The sequence below is a fragment of the Hydra vulgaris genome, chromosome 01 (assembly GCF_038396675.1).
Source record: "Hydra vulgaris chromosome 01, alternate assembly HydraT2T_AEP".
In the NCBI taxonomy this organism is placed as follows: domain Eukaryota; kingdom Metazoa; phylum Cnidaria; class Hydrozoa; order Anthoathecata; family Hydridae; genus Hydra; species Hydra vulgaris.
The window spans coordinates 70,240,219-70,259,092 of record NC_088920.1 but is presented as its reverse complement, the minus strand read 5'-3'; the positions used below and the strand labels follow the sequence as shown (position 1 = coordinate 70,259,092).

At 26.1% G+C, this 18,874-nt stretch overlaps 2 protein-coding genes across 3 annotated transcripts in view; both read right to left on the bottom strand.

Annotated features, from left to right (window-relative positions):
- LOC100198947 (vacuolar protein sorting-associated protein 37A) overlaps nucleotides 1–13,667 on the bottom strand; it is a 37,443-nt gene extending 23,776 nt beyond the window's left edge. The window contains exons 1-6 of one of the 2 annotated variants that reach the window (XM_065789059.1): nucleotides 13,523–13,667; nucleotides 12,152–12,226; nucleotides 10,510–10,591; nucleotides 10,398–10,430; nucleotides 6,931–7,013; nucleotides 6,728–6,851 (exon numbers count right to left, since the gene is read on the bottom strand). In XM_065789059.1, coding sequence (XP_065645131.1) covers nucleotides 6,728–6,851; nucleotides 6,931–7,013; nucleotides 10,398–10,430; nucleotides 10,510–10,591; nucleotides 12,152–12,226; nucleotides 13,523–13,635 — 510 coding nt within the window. In that variant the 5' untranslated portion in view covers nucleotides 13,636–13,667. The remainder of the gene's footprint in view (nucleotides 1–6,727; nucleotides 6,852–6,930; nucleotides 7,014–10,397; nucleotides 10,431–10,509; nucleotides 10,592–12,151; nucleotides 12,227–13,522) is intronic. The other variant, XM_065789060.1, reaches the window with a different exon arrangement.
- Nucleotides 13,668–14,591: 924 nt separating this feature from the next.
- Nucleotides 14,592–15,095, bottom strand: LOC100198493 (DNA-directed RNA polymerase II subunit RPB11). The gene has a single exon (XM_065789058.1). It carries the CDS (start codon nucleotides 15,019–15,021, stop codon nucleotides 14,668–14,670), a length of 354 nt encoding a protein of 117 aa, XP_065645130.1. The 5' UTR covers nucleotides 15,022–15,095; the 3' UTR covers nucleotides 14,592–14,667.
- Between the last annotated feature and the right edge of the window lie 3,779 nt (nucleotides 15,096–18,874).

Genomic DNA, 18,874 nt, shown 5'->3' with positions numbered 1-18,874 from the left:
ATGTTCCGCCACGAAGATCATTACCACATTGTTACAATTTTAGATTGCAACAACGTGGTTATGATCTTTGCTTAAATGATTTAATGTTTTGATTGCAAACTATTATTAGTAAAGAGACCAACTTGCTCTTGCATTTAAAAACATGGCTGAAGTGGAAGGTGAAGAAATACATCGAGCAGCTATAGAAGGTCACTCAGTGTCAGTTGTAAAAATGGCTTTACTTGAAGGGCAAGATAGACGTCGCTACAATCTCCCTTCACATAATGGAGTTACAGTTGTATTTGTTGGTAAAGATGGTGCACCACCTGCTTCCAGAGAAGTTGTTATTTACCCAAGAGGTCATCCTCTTAAAACTATATCAAATATGCCTGCCAACTTAGATCCTATGGTTTATCCTCTATTTTTTCCAAGAGGTGATGCTGGTTGGCATAATCAATTGGTTCACAACCCTGAACTTGCTACATTGGTTAGAAATCAGTATTACAATTATAACCTTTAGTTAGACAATTTTTTTTCTTCACTCTTTTATGGCAAAAAACTGTTTCAGCAATATGCTGTTGATGCCAAAGTAAAATTGAAGGTCAGCGCCTTGCTTTCATTAGAAATAACCAAAACAATCTGAGAAGCGAGCAATATGATGCCTTACATGAACATGTAAACAACCTTAGAAATTATCATAATGTTAGACCAGGACGTGTTATAGTTTTGCCATCAACTTATGTAGGAAGTCCTAGAGCTTTAAAAGAAAACTTTGAAGATGCTATTTTTATTAAAATAAAATTTTTCACATGTTTTTAAGACCCTTTTTAATTTACTCTCATTTTTTTAAATATTTTTAGCATCGTCTTCATCCTGTGAAAATGGTGAGGTTATGCTTTATATTTTGATTAAATAAAATTCCAAATATTTATAATTTTTATTATATCCTTCAATTTGTAATTTTAGAGTCGATAACATTTGAGAGCTTTTGTGATTTTAGATTTGTTAATACTTGAGTACTACAGAAATTATCGCTCCCAACACCCAGGGCCTCATTCGAAGAGGTCCTTCAATAAGTGGTGTAGTAATGGTGGTATGGATGAGCCCTCCTTCAAATGGAGGGCTCATCCATACCGGGGTGTTGGGAGTTTAAAAAATTACAAAGTTAAAAAAAATAAAATTAAAAAAATCACCAAAGAAAAAACAGTAACCAAAAGGTTGTAAATGTCTTCTATCAGTGAAGATATTTATAACTTATTTGTTGCTTCTTTTTCTTCGGTGATTTATTTTTATTTTTATTTTTTTTAATTTTGTAAATTTATTTTTTTAATTTGTAATTTTTTTTTTAATAATATATTATGTTGTATATTTAATTTGTTTTGGTTTTTTTTTTAATTAAAATTATATTTGCTTTTCACTAATTAAACTTAAATATAGTTAAATTAATTCATTACCCAATTATCATAATATAATGATGCTACATTCTATTGTTAAAAATAATTAATTGGTAGTTTAATTTATTGAACTCACTGCTTTTAAAATTTACTATAAGCCAAGACAATATGTTTAGCTATATAAATGCAATTTATTTATATCTCAATTTGATTTTTTATCTTTAATGATTATAGTTTGGCTCTTTGAAGCATTTTTATTTTGCTTTTTAATTAAAATATTTTAAATTTATTGTGATGTCTTTTAAATTAAACTTAAGTTTACTAAGAGCCAACATGAAATAACATAAAAAAACTGAATTATGACAACAGGTTACCAAAAAGCAGGTAAATTATTTTCCAGTTGTTTTTTTTGTTTTTGTTTTTCTTTCATGTCTACTTATCTGTTACAATTTTTATTTTAGGTTTGTCATATGAGACATTAATGCAATACAAAAGATTAAAGTTTACATATTTTTTTAAATTTGTTATACATATGTTTGATTGTAAATTAAATTTTTTTTGTTTGAAACGTATTTGTACTCAATTGCTTAGTTATTTTTAATAAATTTATTTAGTTGTGCGCATTTAATGTTTTTAAGATAACATTTTTTTTTTTTGAAAGAAAAATGAATCAAGGGGATACCAAAAAATTAATAACTCCTGCTTATGTTAACTTCATATTAATCTTATTAATTAATTAAAGTTTTCATGTTATAAAAAATATAACAAGAATTTAGTTTTAGTTTTTCTTCAATTGCATGATGAATTATTTTGTGTCAGTAACTAAAAACCGATTGTGTTGAACGTCAAGGAATGTCAAGGAAAATGGTTCTGCCTTACACTGATATGACCTATGTCAGTTGTAAATTACTCAAATAATGTTAAATAATTGGTAAATTATTTTACCTCCTCATTCTTTTTATGTTAATTTTACAGATGGTTTAATTTTTTCAATTTGAAGGCGTGTTTCTAAAAGGTTATTAGTTAAGGTTTCGCAACTTTAAACTGTGGAAAATAACCACTATAAATTAATTATGCAACAGACCGACCATAACTCGTATTACGGGTTGCTTTCTGCTAGCTATACAACACATTTGTTAAAATATTAGATAAATAATTAAATTATTTTATAAACGTTAAAATATTATACAGCTGCTATATGCAAACAAGGTTTAAGATAAAGTCTTATAAAAAATAAATAAGGCATTTTTGTTTTAACTTTTTTAATTAAGCAGTGAAGTTTGCTCAATTAAAACTTCGAAATTTGCTTGTTTATTAAAAAAGAATGTCTTTAATTCAAAAACTTTTTAAAACTCTTTAAATAAGTTTTGACAATTTATAACATTAACTGATGTTATAGCATCTCAGTATGCTCTACATCATATCTTATCGTAGCATTTCAATATGATCTGCATCATATCTATTTATAGCATCTCAGTACAAACACAGATCAATTCATTATAAACTTAGATCAACTTATTATAAACTCAAATCAACTTTTTATAAGTTCAAAACTTAATTAAAGATCTTTTTAAAAGTTTAGGAAAACTAAAACTTTAGAGAAAATTTAAGTATTATCAAAAACATCAAATAAAATTTCTTTAATTTATTATATGTAAGGCCATTCCATACCAAATCACCTAATGGTCCCCAGGGTACCACCTTAGATTTGCTTCAAATATTGAGCACCCACAGATTTTATGAAAAAACACAATTCTAAAAATTTCAGATTAATTGGCTAAACTGTTCAAAAGTTATGATCAAATCAATATTGATCAAAACTGGAAAAATTCGAGTATCTGGAGCTTACAGTAGATTTTTTGATTTTTGACAGATCATAACTTTTTAAATAAAAAAGGAATATGTATTTAATTTTATGGATATAATATCATCTACACATTATTATAACTTAAATGTAAAACACTTCAATTGCATTAAAAGAGTTGGTTTTAAAATCTTGTTAAGTAAAAGTTGAAAATAAGATGCTTAATACTAGTTTGTTATAATGATGTGTAAACTATATTATGTTATAAGGAACTTTATCTAAAGTTTCTAAACACAAAGTTGGATTCAGTGTTGCATCACACTCAGTTTTTGTATGTTCCTATTATTAAAATGCTAAGTTGTTAAGTAATGTTATAAAACAAAGCAGTTGCACTGCTTTACTTAAGGGCCAACATATAACATAATTGCCCAATATATCAGCCCTAAAGTAAGTAACAGTGTTTGTAATATAGATAATCGAAGCAGCAATTTCATGTTCCAACTGAAATGTTAACTAAATTTGGAAACTTATTTGAAAAATGTGTTTGAAAAAGAATAATTTTAGTTTTGACAATCAGATCACGTACTATTATCAACTGACCAATCAGATCACGTACAAACTATTATCAACTGACCAAACTGCACTTGTCACAGTCCAAGCTAGCATTATTGAGTTTATTGAAACTCTAAGTGAGACTTAGTACAAAAATTATAAATATTAAATTTTATGTACAAAAATTATAAATATTATAAATTATATAAATATTAAACTGCGTCACAGTACAAAAATTATAAATATTAAACTTTATGTACCCTAAAGATCACAATATAAATGCTGAGCATAACTTCTTTACTTTGTTCTATGGCAAAACCTACGTAGTTGAATAAGAGAAACTATAAAAAAAAAAGCAGCAAAAGCAAGTCTACGAGCAGCAATTACAAATCAGATTCTCGCACCACACAAATTGTTTACATGGGTGTTAGAAGGTGTTAGCATATTATATCAAGTGATGATATTTACAACCATAAAACTTATTTTAACCTCCATAACTCATATATGAAGATATGAGCACAGTCCCAAGCAGTTTTGTACTAAGTAGAGAGAAATATTTTTTACAGAGAATCTCTAGCAATCCTGTTTATGATACCCATTTGCTGAATAATGTCAACTTGCAACAAAAAGACCCTTTAAATGTTAAACCCAGTAAACATATTGCATGCTTTTAAAATAATGAATAGCACATAGGGTTTGTGCTTGAGATTTGCAATGAAAACCAAGATGTTAATGTGAAGTTTATGCATAGAAACAAATAAATTTAAAAAAGAACTAATGATGCACAATCATGTCAGTTTTTATCTCTTTGACAAAGTAACAAGTCAAATTAGTGCTCCATCCATAAAGGGTAGAAGTGCTTGTGACTACAACCTTGCTAATAATGATTATGATGGTACTATGAGTTATTTAAATCAGAGATAATAAAATGAGTGTACTTGTGTTTAATATGTATATACAATTCTTTCAGCATTGTTTTATATTTTAACTTTTTTGCAATATAATGTAACTTGTGTTATTTTTTAGATTTCCTTTTAAACTAAAAAAGGATCACATTCAAATTATGTCATAAGCTAGGGCTTTCTTAACAAGATGTTTTTAAATTTTTTAAATTGACAATTTGGAGTTAATTGAACTTTTTCTTCCTTCAAAATTATGTTTTCTTTTTTTTTTTTCATCCAAAAGGATTTCTAGATCATTGTAGTTTATGTGCTTTTTTCTCTTTTTCAAATACTATATTTTTTGGGTCTATATCCAATGCTGATGCTACTAGATTTGTCATACTTGTATCCAGTTTTTTAACTTCATGCTTTTGACATCTTAATTTGTCGCATTTACTTACATTTTTGAGTGGAGATATTTCCAATAAAGAATTTGATCCTTTTGCGATACTTCTTGAGTATAAAAATTAGTCGCTTAAAAATTTGCTACCATTTTGAAATTTCATTTTATAAAGTTGCGCTCATCGATTACTTATTTACTTTTACAGGTAATTATTTTTACAAGTAATTTTTTGTTTTTACAAGTGATCAAAATATTTAGCATTTTAGTAATACTAAAAAATACTTTATATTTAGATTTTACAACCAACTCTTAATGCAATTGAAGTGTTTAACACTCAAATTATAATTATGCGTAAATTATATTCATAAAATTAAATACATATTCCAAAATTGTATCAAATAAACTGAATTAACACACTGATAATATCATTTAAAAGAAAACTGAGTATATTCATTCAGAAAAAGTTAAAAACATACACCTAGGTCATAGAGCTACAATCATGTTATATAATAGAGTATAGCTCTATAATTTTTTTTGGTGATTTCAACTGTTTACGCTACTTTCTATGCCTGCAAAGTGTATGTAATTTGTTATATTTTTCAAAAAAAGTGATACTTTAACAGGCTGCTGCAAGTGTTTAACTAACTTTTAATGCATAATTTTGCTTTTTATCACAGTTGGTTACCCTATGTACACAAAAGTAATGGAAAATTTGCACTGCCTATCTGTATGTATTTAACTGTCGCACATTAAAGTTTCCAGAATTGTGGAAACTTTAATTAAGCAACTATGAGATACAATAACTCAAAAACTGTTTAAAATCAGTCAAAAATACCTGCAATAATAGATTATTTGGGTAAAAAACTGTTACTGTGCAAAATCTCAGGTCTATTCTATTTAAAAAGTCATCTATTCTATTTAAAAAGTTATGATCTGTCAAAAATCGTTATTGCGCAAGGAAAAAAACCAGATGAATTTTCGGAGCATGAAGGGACTGATACAGTAAAAGAATGCAACTTTGCTGAATGACAAGTCACACAAGATTAAGTTTTGGTTGATGGAATGAGAGATGATTATTTAAGCAATACCCACGATAATATTCGATTAAACAAGAAAAAAGGATTGACTTGAAACTGAAATGGAGGAATAAAAGCTTTCATGCCTGTCTAATTGCTGGAGATATACAGGAGGTGCAACTTTCAATGGAAAGACAAAAACTGTTAAAAAAAATAATCTTAAAACTGTTAAGAATTTTTTTTCGAAAGGAATCTTTAGTTAATGGTCCAACCCAACTAAAAGAATACAAGGAGAAACTGAGTACAGTATCATATCCCTTAAATACTGAGATCTAATAAAGAAACAGCTGAATTTAAATTCGTCTCACAAAGAGCAAGCAAGCCTGGTGAATTTTGCAAGAGGTGAGATTCAAATGATTAAAAGTAACTTCGCAGACCACAAATATTTGTAAAAGATATATTAAAACAGTTAGGTGATGGGGATGGTTTTTTATGTTTAATATTTTGGGTTATTTTGGGCATAGTTTAAGTTTAAAGAAACCTTGACTCATTCATAGATAAATTTAATAAAAATAAAATAATAAAAATTATTTAAATCAATAATAAAAATATAATAAATAATAAAAGTAATAATAAAATTAGAAAATTATAAAATAAATAAATAAAAATATATAAAAATAATATAAACTAAAGCAAACCTTATGATTTTCTGAATAATGAGGAGGTCGATCTGGGATAACATTAAGTTTAACTTCTTTTACTGAATTAATTAATTGTTGATTAAAACCTGAAGGTGAGGTGAGATTTGTAGATGGTGAAAAGCTATAAAATAAAATATTTAGATTCTACATTACTTAAAACATATATGACACTGTAAATATACTTAAAGAATTAATCTAACCAATTATTAAACTGCGGAGGATTAGTTTTAAATTCTTTTATTATTTGCTTGACCACCTTTCCAAGGTCTGAATGTACATAAAACTAAAAGTAAAATGAAATTATAAATGTAATATTTTAAAACAGAATAGAATAAAAAAGATGTCGTACACACTTGTGTTGACTACATAAAACTACTATGACAACCGATAACAAAAATAATGTAAGAAACTAAAATGTTTATCAATACTGTTTTTAAAAAGATTTATGTTTTCTTTATATCCCTTGTGGAAGATAATTTCAATCCTTTATAACTGTGTTTGCGAAGAATTGACATTTTTGAATCAGTAAATTGTCTGTATATTTTACAATTGTTTGTCTTCAATTGTTACTTCTGCTAAATTGTTTTTGCTCAAATGGTTTTGGAGGGTGATGAAAGGAGGTGGAGGGTGGTATAAACTAACTATATCTTTTCCATTTGAATTACATTTGAATAATAAAATAATAAAAACAAAGAAAATTGAACAGATATTCAGAATAGACACAGACTTATTTTAAGAAGAATATTTATTAGAAGAAATTATTATATGTTTTATTTGGTAAAACTCCAATAAACCATCAAACTATCAAAAGGTTAAATTAATAAGCCACTATAAAACTATTAGATCATCAAAGTCACCTCAAACAAAGGGGTAAGATTGACAACATTTTTGAGAAAAAAAATATAGTAAGACAAAAAAAATCTTTTTTTTTTTTTAATGAAACCCTATCAAGGAGAAGTATAATGTTATATTAGAAAAAAAAAAAGAAAAAAAAAAGGTATTACTGAAGATTTATTTAACAAAAAATAATATATAAGCTAATAATATAATAAAAATAATATATAAGCTAATAATATAATTAACTATTTTATTCCCATTACATGTTTACAATTTGAGAATTTTATTTTTAATACTATTTTATTTTAATCATAAAATATTAGTTTCTTTTAATATATGTTATTATATTATATTTATTTTAAGAAGAATATTTATTTGAAGAAATTATTAGAAGAAAAAGCTTATACACAAATCATAGTCAATTTATCATTAAAGTATACCTAAAACAAAGACACACAAGTAACCATAAATCTTTATTAAACACCAAAGTTTCCTTACTTTGAAACAAATACACATATAAATAGATATATCAATATAAATAAATATAAAATGATAGGAGGTACAAGATAAAGAAAAAACATTATTGTTTTTGTGTAATCATAATTTATGTAGTGGTCGTAATAAACTTCTCCTCACAAACGTATTTACCGGCATTTTGAAGAGGCTCCTAGTTTATCCCATCAGATAAACATCATTGCCATTTATGCTTTACTCCGCATTTTTTGCATATTTTGCAAATAGCTGAATTAATGTGATAACTTCATTATTTGAAACAAAAATATCAAGACCTTTTTCTATCTCAGTTAAAACAGAACTTTTCAATTTATCTTGGATTCTTTTTACCAATATACATGAGTTAACATTTTGATTCGTTGAATTTAACTATCCAATTTTCAGGCTATTTAAGCAACATTTTTATGTTCTCTTGTTTTTTATCAACGAGACAATGATTGATTGAAATAATTTTGGTATCCTCTTCAAATGTATTTTATAAACTTTCTAGATATGTTCAGGGTTCGAATTAAGGGTATTGTGATCACAAATTGTGATTGCTTTTCTCACCTTGCAATCATTTTTTTCTTTAAAAAAATATTTGACTGAGGTTTTTAATGGGGGTCATCCATAAAATACATCCCGCTAAATTTAACTTTTAAATAGAAGTATAATCAATTGCTCTCTTGAGCAGATATATTTATTCTACATAATTCGATTTGAAATTTAGATTACTTTAAATCTGTGCGTGGAAGCCAATAATTTACAAGGAGTTTTGATTAGGGTTGAACATCCTTGAACAGAAAATGAAAATATGCAAGCATCAAGTTCTTGAAGAAATGTTGGAAGCTGTAGTAAATAAATCTCATACTTTTTCAAGTGGCCTTGACATTTTACTATTCAAATAATTCCAGAAAAATTGAAAAAGCATTAAAGTATAAGAACCATTCATTTTAACAAAAAAAAACATGATTTTTATTTTTGTTTTTAGATAATAGTCTAATAACATTGTAGAGTTAAATAGTGTATTTTTAATAAAATTTAAAAATAAACAAAACATTTATTAAATGATTTATCTGATAAACAAATCCATAATTTCAATCAATTTAAATAATTTTTTCTGAATGCTTTTCTCTTAACTAGTAAACATTCAAAATAATTAGTAACCATTAGTAACCATCATAAATAAGTTTATATGCACATATAAACCTGATATAAACTCCTGTAAATCCTGCAAATCAGGGGTAGTCAACCTTTTCATACTTACCACCCAAAATTAAATACTAAATATCTGATTCTATTTTTGTAAGAAATAAGTGAAGGTCTTCTTTTTTAGAAATAATCAGGCTGTTTCTTTGATCATATTATGATTAGCAGCACTCATGTCTGATTCTACTAGATTTGAGATAGGAAAAGATATCAATAAAATGAATACATGTTTCCACATATTTGGATATAAGAGAGGCATTTTTTATTCTACTATAAGTTTTCATATCCGCCATTATCAAAATTCTGTTTACTTTCTTCATCATATTTGATTTCTAAAAGTTCTTCTTGACACTTTGCATCAGCTTCCTTGACATTTGCATTTTTTAATAAAAAAACCTTTAAATTATCATGTTAGATTTAAGTTCATTAAGGTGACTACTGAATTTTTCAATATTCTCATTTTTTTGTGTTGAGTCTTAACTACATAAAAGTACTATGACAACCGATAACAAAAATAGAGTAAGAAACTAAAATGTTTATCAATACTGTTTTTAAAATTTGTAATTTATCATTTTTTATAGATGATAACTCAGGAAACTGATGAAAGTCTTTATTTAATAAATTATGACAGAAAAGTTTGCCAATAACTAATTACACTTAGGCAACTTCTATGAGTTTTATCCTAAAGTTGTAAACTTTTTAATATCATTAAATCTCTTAAAAATATCTGCCAAATAAAAAGGGATCTTTTTTGAAATTTTTTGGCAGAGTGGTTTTACTGTTGCTTTAGAAAAATTTTATGATACTTTTATATAATGCTACAAAACGATTTGACCACATCCCTGGGATACCGCACTTAACTTTTTTCTCTTTGCAGCAGCTTTGTTCGTCAACGTTTTTGCTTAATAAAGTAATAGAGTAAAGAGAGGGTTATAACTACACACACACACACACACACACACACACACACACACACACACACACACACACACACACACACACACACACACAAACTCTAGTGGCCCTTTGCCCTTTGGAAAATGAATAACATAAAAAATATATACACACATACAGAGTTTATCAAAGCTGTGTAACTAAAAATACATATAAAAACAAAACTTAACCATACTGTTTTCAAACCAGGTGCATCAACTATTATCATCTAAAAAAAAAGAAAAAGAAAAAAACTTTAAGATAAAAATTTAAGGTTTCTTTAAGTATTAGAAAAATAAAGTTCATACTTGTTCATTGACCCAAGGATGTTTTAACTTAGGTGAAACAGTGACAACAGGTTTCTCATTCGGAAAATTAGGAGGTAACAATCTAATGACCAAAATAAAAATTATAAAATAGTTTACTTTATTTTTTTTTATTTTTATTATATCTTTCAACTTTTTAACTATTTTTGAAAATTTTTATTGCTTAATTGTTACTATAGTTTAACTATTATTTATTTGTTTATTGTTGAATAAAACAAACAAAAAAAACTCAATATTTAAAGGAAGCTTCACATATAAATAATAAACTAAAAAAACAAAGTTAAATAAAATAAATAATATAGAGAAAATAAATCTAGAAAGCAAATCTAGAGAAACGCATGACAATGACTATGATGAATTTCAGTGGCAGCATACAATTGGCATTAATTAACATAAAAAGGTAGTTTTTAATTTTATTTTTGAACAAGCATAAATTAAAAAAAGAATAAAAATATTGTGCAAAAAAGAGAAAAATCTTGCATCTTAGACTAAAAAAAAAAAAGAAATGCATTCATAATGAAAAAAGCAGTTACTAGAAGAATAAATATTACTTATTTAGCATGGATTAATCTACTGAAGAGATGCTTCCACATAATCTACTGAAGAGATGCTTCCTCATAATCTACTAAAAAGATGCTTCCTTATAATTGTTGTTTGTTATGAGTATTAGTTATGATTTGTTACATTAGTACACAAAAAATAAATTAGGAGAGGGGGCGGGGACAAAATATTTCTTCGCATGATGGTTACAGTTGACCTGTAAATAACATCTTCTGGTCCTCCAACTATATTGAAACAAAAAACTCCAATTTGGAAAAAAACTTCTCTCTATTACTAGCAAGACTTTTGAATCTTTAAGTCTAACAACTCTTTTGAGTCTAACAACTATTGCCTAACAATCAACAATTTCTATTTTTCTACTAAAGCTGTTCTGCTGCTGATTTGTTAACCATAACAAAAAGATGCATACAGATGCATGCATTTGATGAAAGTGATAAAGCAAAGACTATTACTCTTTGAATATCAAAAACTTTCCATAAAGTCTGGCATCCTGGTCTTCTCCATAGACTTGCTTATAAGGTCAGGGTGTTAGCTAACCCAATGGCGCTGCGTATAGCGCGGACTTCCCAATGGGTTTAAAATTCTCAAAATTCAATGACCTTTTTTTTTTAGAGTTAAAAGGAAAATTTCAATAAAAATTCCGAATATTTTGGAGAACAACAATGATAAAAATTCCCAATATCGCAAAAACGCGGTATAAAATAATTTCCTGGCTAACGCCCTGAAGATGTACCTGTAAAAGTTTTTTAATACATTTGAACCATTTCTTTCTAACAGAGATGTTAAACTACCACTTCCTTCTAACAGAGATGTTAAACTACCACTTCCTTCTAACAGAGGTGTTAAACTACCATTATTTAAGCTAGAAGTCACCAGACGACAAAATAGTACAATGTACTATTTTGTCTTCTGGTAACTTCTAACTTAAATAATGGTCGCTGACAACCATGTTGGAAGTAAAACAGTTAAAAAAATAACATAAATTTTTTATAAGTATTTAATAAAATAGAATACATTTAAGGCTTAAAAAATCAATAAAGATTAAACTTTCTCAAGCACTTACATATTGAAGTTTATAGTGTTGCCAGCAACAGAAAATGTAACTCTATACTCAGTATCTCTTTGTACTTCAACAACACTAAATGAAAAATGAAATTACAACATAGGAACAAGAGTTTATTTAAAAATATATATGTATATTTATATATATATATATATATATATATATATATATATATATATATATATATATATATATATATATATATATATATATACATATATATATATATATATATATATATACATATACACACAATTTAAAAATCAAACCATAAACATATATATATATATATATATATATATATATATATATATATATATATATATATATATATATATATATATATATATTAGTAGAAAATCACTTAACAAAATTTTTTTCCATTTAACACTGTGTTTCATCAACAAAGATTCATCAGAAATGCTTGAATCTTTGTTGATGAAACACAGTGTTAAATGGAAAAAATTTTTGCTGTGATTTTCTACTAATATAATTGCTCTGTTCTTTTAATAACATTGAGCACTCTATTGTGTAGAATACTTTTTAAAGTTGTTTAAATATATATATATATATATATATATATATAAAATGTAAAATACACTAACATAATTTACATATATATATATATATATATATATATATATATATATATATATATATATATATATATATATATATATATATATATATACATACACACACAAACACAGGGTGTTAGCCAGTCCAATGGCACCACATCCGCCGCGAAATTTCCAATGGGCTTAAATTCCCAAAATTCAATGATCTTCTCTTTTTATGTAATAGAACAATTCCAAATAAAACTCTCGATATTTTGTAGAAAAATGACAACAAGTATTCCCAATATCGCAAAAATGTGGTAAAAAATATATTCCTGGCCAACACCCTGTGTGTGTGTGTGTATATATATATATATATATATATATATATATATATATATATATATATATATATATATATATATATATATATATATATATATATATATATATATATATATAAGAAAAATTAGGGTTTTTTTTTAATTTAAGATCATAATAATATTAAAAAAAGAAGAAGAAATCAAGAATATTAAAAAAAAAAGCAAGACAAAAATTTTTTTTCTTTAGTGTTATTCTTTTTTTTTTTTTCTAAGTAACTTTTTTTATTCTTCTTTTTAAAAAAGTATAAATTGTTTAAATTTTAAATCTAAAATTCAAAATACAATTACATCTAACATTCAAAAATTATATACAATTACATCTAACATTCAAAAATTACATACAATTACATCTAACATTCAAAAATTAGGCTGCACAGAATATGTGCAAATTAAAATCAACAGTAATATGTAATAAAATTTTAACTTTTTACTTCAAGTGTTGTGTAAGACTTTTAATTTGGTTTAAACGTTGTTGTTGCAATGGCGTTGTAACTGGAATAGAGTTGTAGGGTTCACTTGAAGATTTTGAAAAAAACCAACTCATTATTAAACATTATTATTTTTTTTTTTTTTTTTTTCCTAGAAAAATAATTTTTGTAACATAAATTAAAAAAATTATAGCATCAAAAATATGAACAAAAATCTATTTATATATTTATAAACTATGACATTGTTAATATAACTGTAATAAAAATAAAATAATAAAATATTTACTTTCCAACTTAACAAAATTAAATGACAGACAGGTTAAGAGAATGACAATTAAAAAAGTAAAATAAATTTAACATCTAACATTCAAAAATTAGGCTGCACAGAATATGTGCAAATCAAAATCAACAGACACACACACAATCAACGCACACACACATACACACACACACACACACACACACACACACACACACACACACACACACACACACACACACACACACACACAGAGAGAGAGAGAGAGAGAGAGAGAGAGAGAGAGAGAGAGAGAGAGAGAGAGAGAGAGAGAGAGAGAGAGAGAGAGAGAGAGAGAGAGAGAGACATGTTGCAACAAAAAAAAAAAAATATGTTGCAACAAAAATAAGAAAAATTGATTCAAAAGTATTGGACAAACATTTTCTGTTTTCTAATTATAACAGATTAATTATGCACTTGGAAAAAAATATCAGAAAGTAGAATAATATAATGTGAATAATTTGATTATTTAAGATTTTTATTTCTTTTACTATTTATATTGAATATTACTTATATTAACATTATTAATATATAATATTAATAATATACTAATATTAATGTAACTAATATAATGTAATATATAACTTTTTTAAACATAATTTTACATTTTATATCAATATATATTGTGAATTTATGTGCTTCTGTCACTAATGACACAATACAGTGAGTACACAGGTATGACACAACTTAGCGATCTGTTTTTTAATAAAATGTTTTTTTTCACTAAAGATTTTTTATAAACAACTTACTTAAGTGAAAAAAATACTTAAAATGGAAATTAAAAAACATTGTATTTTAATGTCATAAATATTTTTAGCAACAAAAAAAAACAATTTTCAATCTTGATCTTTCACTCTAATCCATCTTTTTTCTCTTTAAGAGCAGATTTAAATCTTTCTTCAAGTAAAGAAATTTCACTAAGAAGGTCAGTAATAGCACTAGTGAATGCTTCTTGAGGTGAATAATCAGGAGTAGTTTGAATTCGTACATTAAATTTGTGTTCTAAAGGATGAGGCACTCTATATCCAGCAAATATTACTTGAGGATCTTTTAATAACTGAGACCGAATCAGGTTTCCAAGAGTATGATCTTCTTTCATTACTGTAAAATGAGCAGCATTTGGAACTTTAGTATCCTTTACAATGTTTATTTTCTTTTCACCATCCAAAAGAAGAAACGGTTCGAACGATTCTGGAGCATTCATTTCATATAAATTAAAAAAATTCTGGTATAATATTTGAATTTGTGCTAAATAAACATAAAAGATTATGAGTGAATAAATACACATCACTGATGTTATCAGGTGCACATCAATAATACCTTACTAATTACAAGCTTTACTTTTTCTCTGTGCAAAAAAAAATTTAATTGGTTTCTAATAAAAATGTCAAATTGCTATATAAATTTATATAATGAAAAGAAACAACATAGCTGATCAGCAAATTTAGGGTTATTAATAATAACTAACTTAAAAATGCGACGTGTTTGACATTTTGTAGATTTAAATTATCAACCCTTATATTATAATCTAATATTTCAAAATTGTTTATAGAAAGGGTTTTAAATCACTATTTAGCACAAACTAATTACATATTTTTTGCTTTTACTCCGCATTATAATTAACGGGGAGGAGGAGGGGGTGATTAAAGTTTTGCATAATAGAGATATTTCACTCTTCTTTACGCTTTTTTTTTTTTTTTTTTTCCAGAAGCCAAATTCTAGGTTGGCTAAACATAGTAAATAAGTGATGAAGCGTTTGGGTTGTTTTCACGAGAACTTTTTTTTTTAACTTTTAAAATAATTTGATTAGTTTGCTGTATTTATTAACAATGTAATAACCAAGGCTGGTGCAAAGGTGGTGGTGTAACACTCACCTCCATCAATGAATTTTTCGTTCATTTATTAGGCAAATTTGACCCTTTTAGACAAGTCAGTCTACAAATGTAGACCTCCTTTTAGACTAGTCTGTTGCAAGTTTCAAAAAACGAGGATTTTTGTTGTTGTTGTTGTTGGCAAAAATTTTAATGGTAACCCCACCCCTTTCACGTGATACCTACCCTCGTAGTAACTTTTTATTTTATTATTACAAAAAATATGCTGCGCTTTTCAAAAGAAGCTAAAATAATTTTCCAAATATCATTTATTACAATAAGACATAATAAGACAATAAAGATTCAGACTTTTTTGTTTTATCTTTAACTCAGTCATTTTATATTTTGGCGTTCCAATGTTTTTTCCAAAATATTCTCCATTTAATTCTTTTCAAAAAAAGTTTCTTTATTTTTTTTGAGATTCTTCAACAAAATCTTTTTTATCATTAAAAGCAATGATTTTCATGATCCAAGCATCAAAGTTAAAAAAACAAGTTAGGCAAGTTATTTCAAGATTTAAAGAGTGCCAGTTGTACTCCTGTTTATAATGGTGCAAAATTATTACCAAGACAGGCTCGATTGAATTACCAACATCTAGATCACACTCGTAGAATATGAACAATACAGGACTAATAACACGGGTTTCGAAGTGGATGGGCACAGTCGTAAATTTCGAAAAAAAATCCACTCTATCTAGAAATTTCTAAAAAAAAAAAGGTACTTTAGAAAAATAGTTTGACACGTATAGTGTAATTCAATGATACGTATAGTATAGTTGTCAAACAATAAAGTCAGAGATTTGAAACTTGCTGAAGCTGATAAGAATGGTATCGTTGAACAAATATTGATTCCACAAAAACCTTTGGTTTAAGCCATAAGTCTTGGATGTTTTGGTTATATTGGATAATGGCACAGTAAATTATCAACGTTATACCAATGAAGTACTTCTTGTAGCTTTAGAGTATGAAAATAATTGTATTTTGAGAGCAGTTTTAGGAAAATGATGTCAAACCTCGTGCTCGTAAACTTTCTCAAAAATGTTCCAAAAATAATTTTCCTATTGACAAAGATTATTTGCCGCTAAATTCTCTTCTTTAACTCTTTAGAATACTCTATTAGAGGCGAATTTGTTCACCATGTCAACTCGAGCGAAGCAAAGTCAAAAAAAAAGTTTACTTAGAGAGTTAAAGCGAACAAAGAAACAAATAAGAAAAAAAGTTGTACTGGATACGAGTTGTACGAGGCCAAGAGAATGTACCGTTTGGTAGAACATAACGATGATTATTTACATTATTAAACGATCTGTATCCTACAGATAGTTAAATAAAGAATATTTTGAAAAAAAATATTTTGATTTCTTATGCGTCACCCGTTTTATACTTATTTTAACCGAAAAAATTAGGAAAAATATATATAAAAGCAAAATATTTTAACTTATAGTTTGACCTTATTTTAAACAAAATAAATTTAAACAAATTCTACAAAAAAAATTTTGTTAATTTTTTATCATTATTAACTTCTTTTAGCTTTCTTATTTTTCTTTTTTTTTTCTTACTATTTTTATTTCTATAGAAACTTTATTGCTTTTTTTTTTTTCATTAATATTTATTACTTTCATTACTGCTGTTTTTATTATTACTATTATTATTACAATTATTATAAATACTATTCTTTTTGCTGTTACTTTTGCTCTATTAATGAATAAAGTTATTATTATTGTTATTATTATTTTTTAAATTGATATTATTTATATAATTATTTGGTGTCACTCCTTTGATCAGGATTATTGATGATTGACTCCCTTCCTCAATCGATTATTTATATTTGTTCTTAATAATTTTATTTTGGTTTTGTTATTTATAATATTATTGATATTCTTATTCTTATTATTTTCATTTATTACTATTATTATTATTAATTTTATTATTTTATTGTAGTTATATGATTGTAAATTTTGAGGAAAATAAATATCTTGTTGTTATAGTTGTTCTAATTTATATAGAAAAAAGTAGGAAAAAATATATTATTATTTATTAATAATAATTATAATGTTTATACCTCTTCTTTGCCCGAGCTATCTGCATGGTGCATGGTGCATGGTGAACTATCTGCATGGCGTACAACATCATTTATATTGCCAGTCAAACCTTCCAGGTTATAATGTAGTAATTTAAATAAAATGATAAAGTAAAAAGATAAAAAGATTTAGGCACAATCTAATATTACACAAATTAATAGTATTACATATTAATTGTAATTTGAAAAAAAAACTTACTTCTTTGTCCGAGCTATCTGAAAGATGTAAACACTATTTCTGTAGCCAGTCAAACTTGCCTGCTTATAATGCAGTAATTTAAATAAAATAATAAATTTAAAATAAATCAGGGTTGCCGAGAGCTTTCATTACACCCGGGGCATCCAGCATTTAGGCGCCCCTACATGGTTATTTTTATGACTTTTTTTATTTCTAACACTGTTAATTGACATCCATATTTTCAAGAAACGCATCTGGATTAATTGCACTTATGCAACGTATTTACTGATTAGGAATAATAAACAGAGTTTTTGAAATTGATATGCATGTTGAGACTTTGATATTAGATGGTGCATAATGTTTTATTATCCTATCTATGATAATTCTGTACGTTATTTTGCACAGGATAGGAGAGACCCACCAGCTTGTAGTTATAGGTCTTTATTTTCTTTTTTGAGGGTAGGAGTGACAGTTAATTAGCGTTGAGATTTTAACACTCCCTAGGAAGTAGGTAAACCTTAGCCAGTAAAGTTAATTTAGTTTTTTTTCTAATTTTGCTATTTAAAATTGTGAATAAATTTTATTTTAATATAGTCACAAAAAAATTTATGAATAAAAAATTTCTTTTTGATAAGATGTAACGTCAATTTCAATAACATCAATCTAAAAAACAAGTCAAAGTTTTTTCTTTTTTTGTTGGTCCCCACCAACCAAAGTAAAAAGAAAAATTATTTAAAGTTATAATTTTTAAGTAATATAAATAAAAGTAAAGTTACTTGTTCTGCATATCACAGAGTAAATTTATTATATACCTTATCAATATAGTTGTGGCTGTTCCTATGCTAAGCCAACAATATCATCGGATTTAAGAACATTGTATAGAGAAATATAGCATGAAATTTCAAAAAAAAACAAAAAATAATAATAATTTT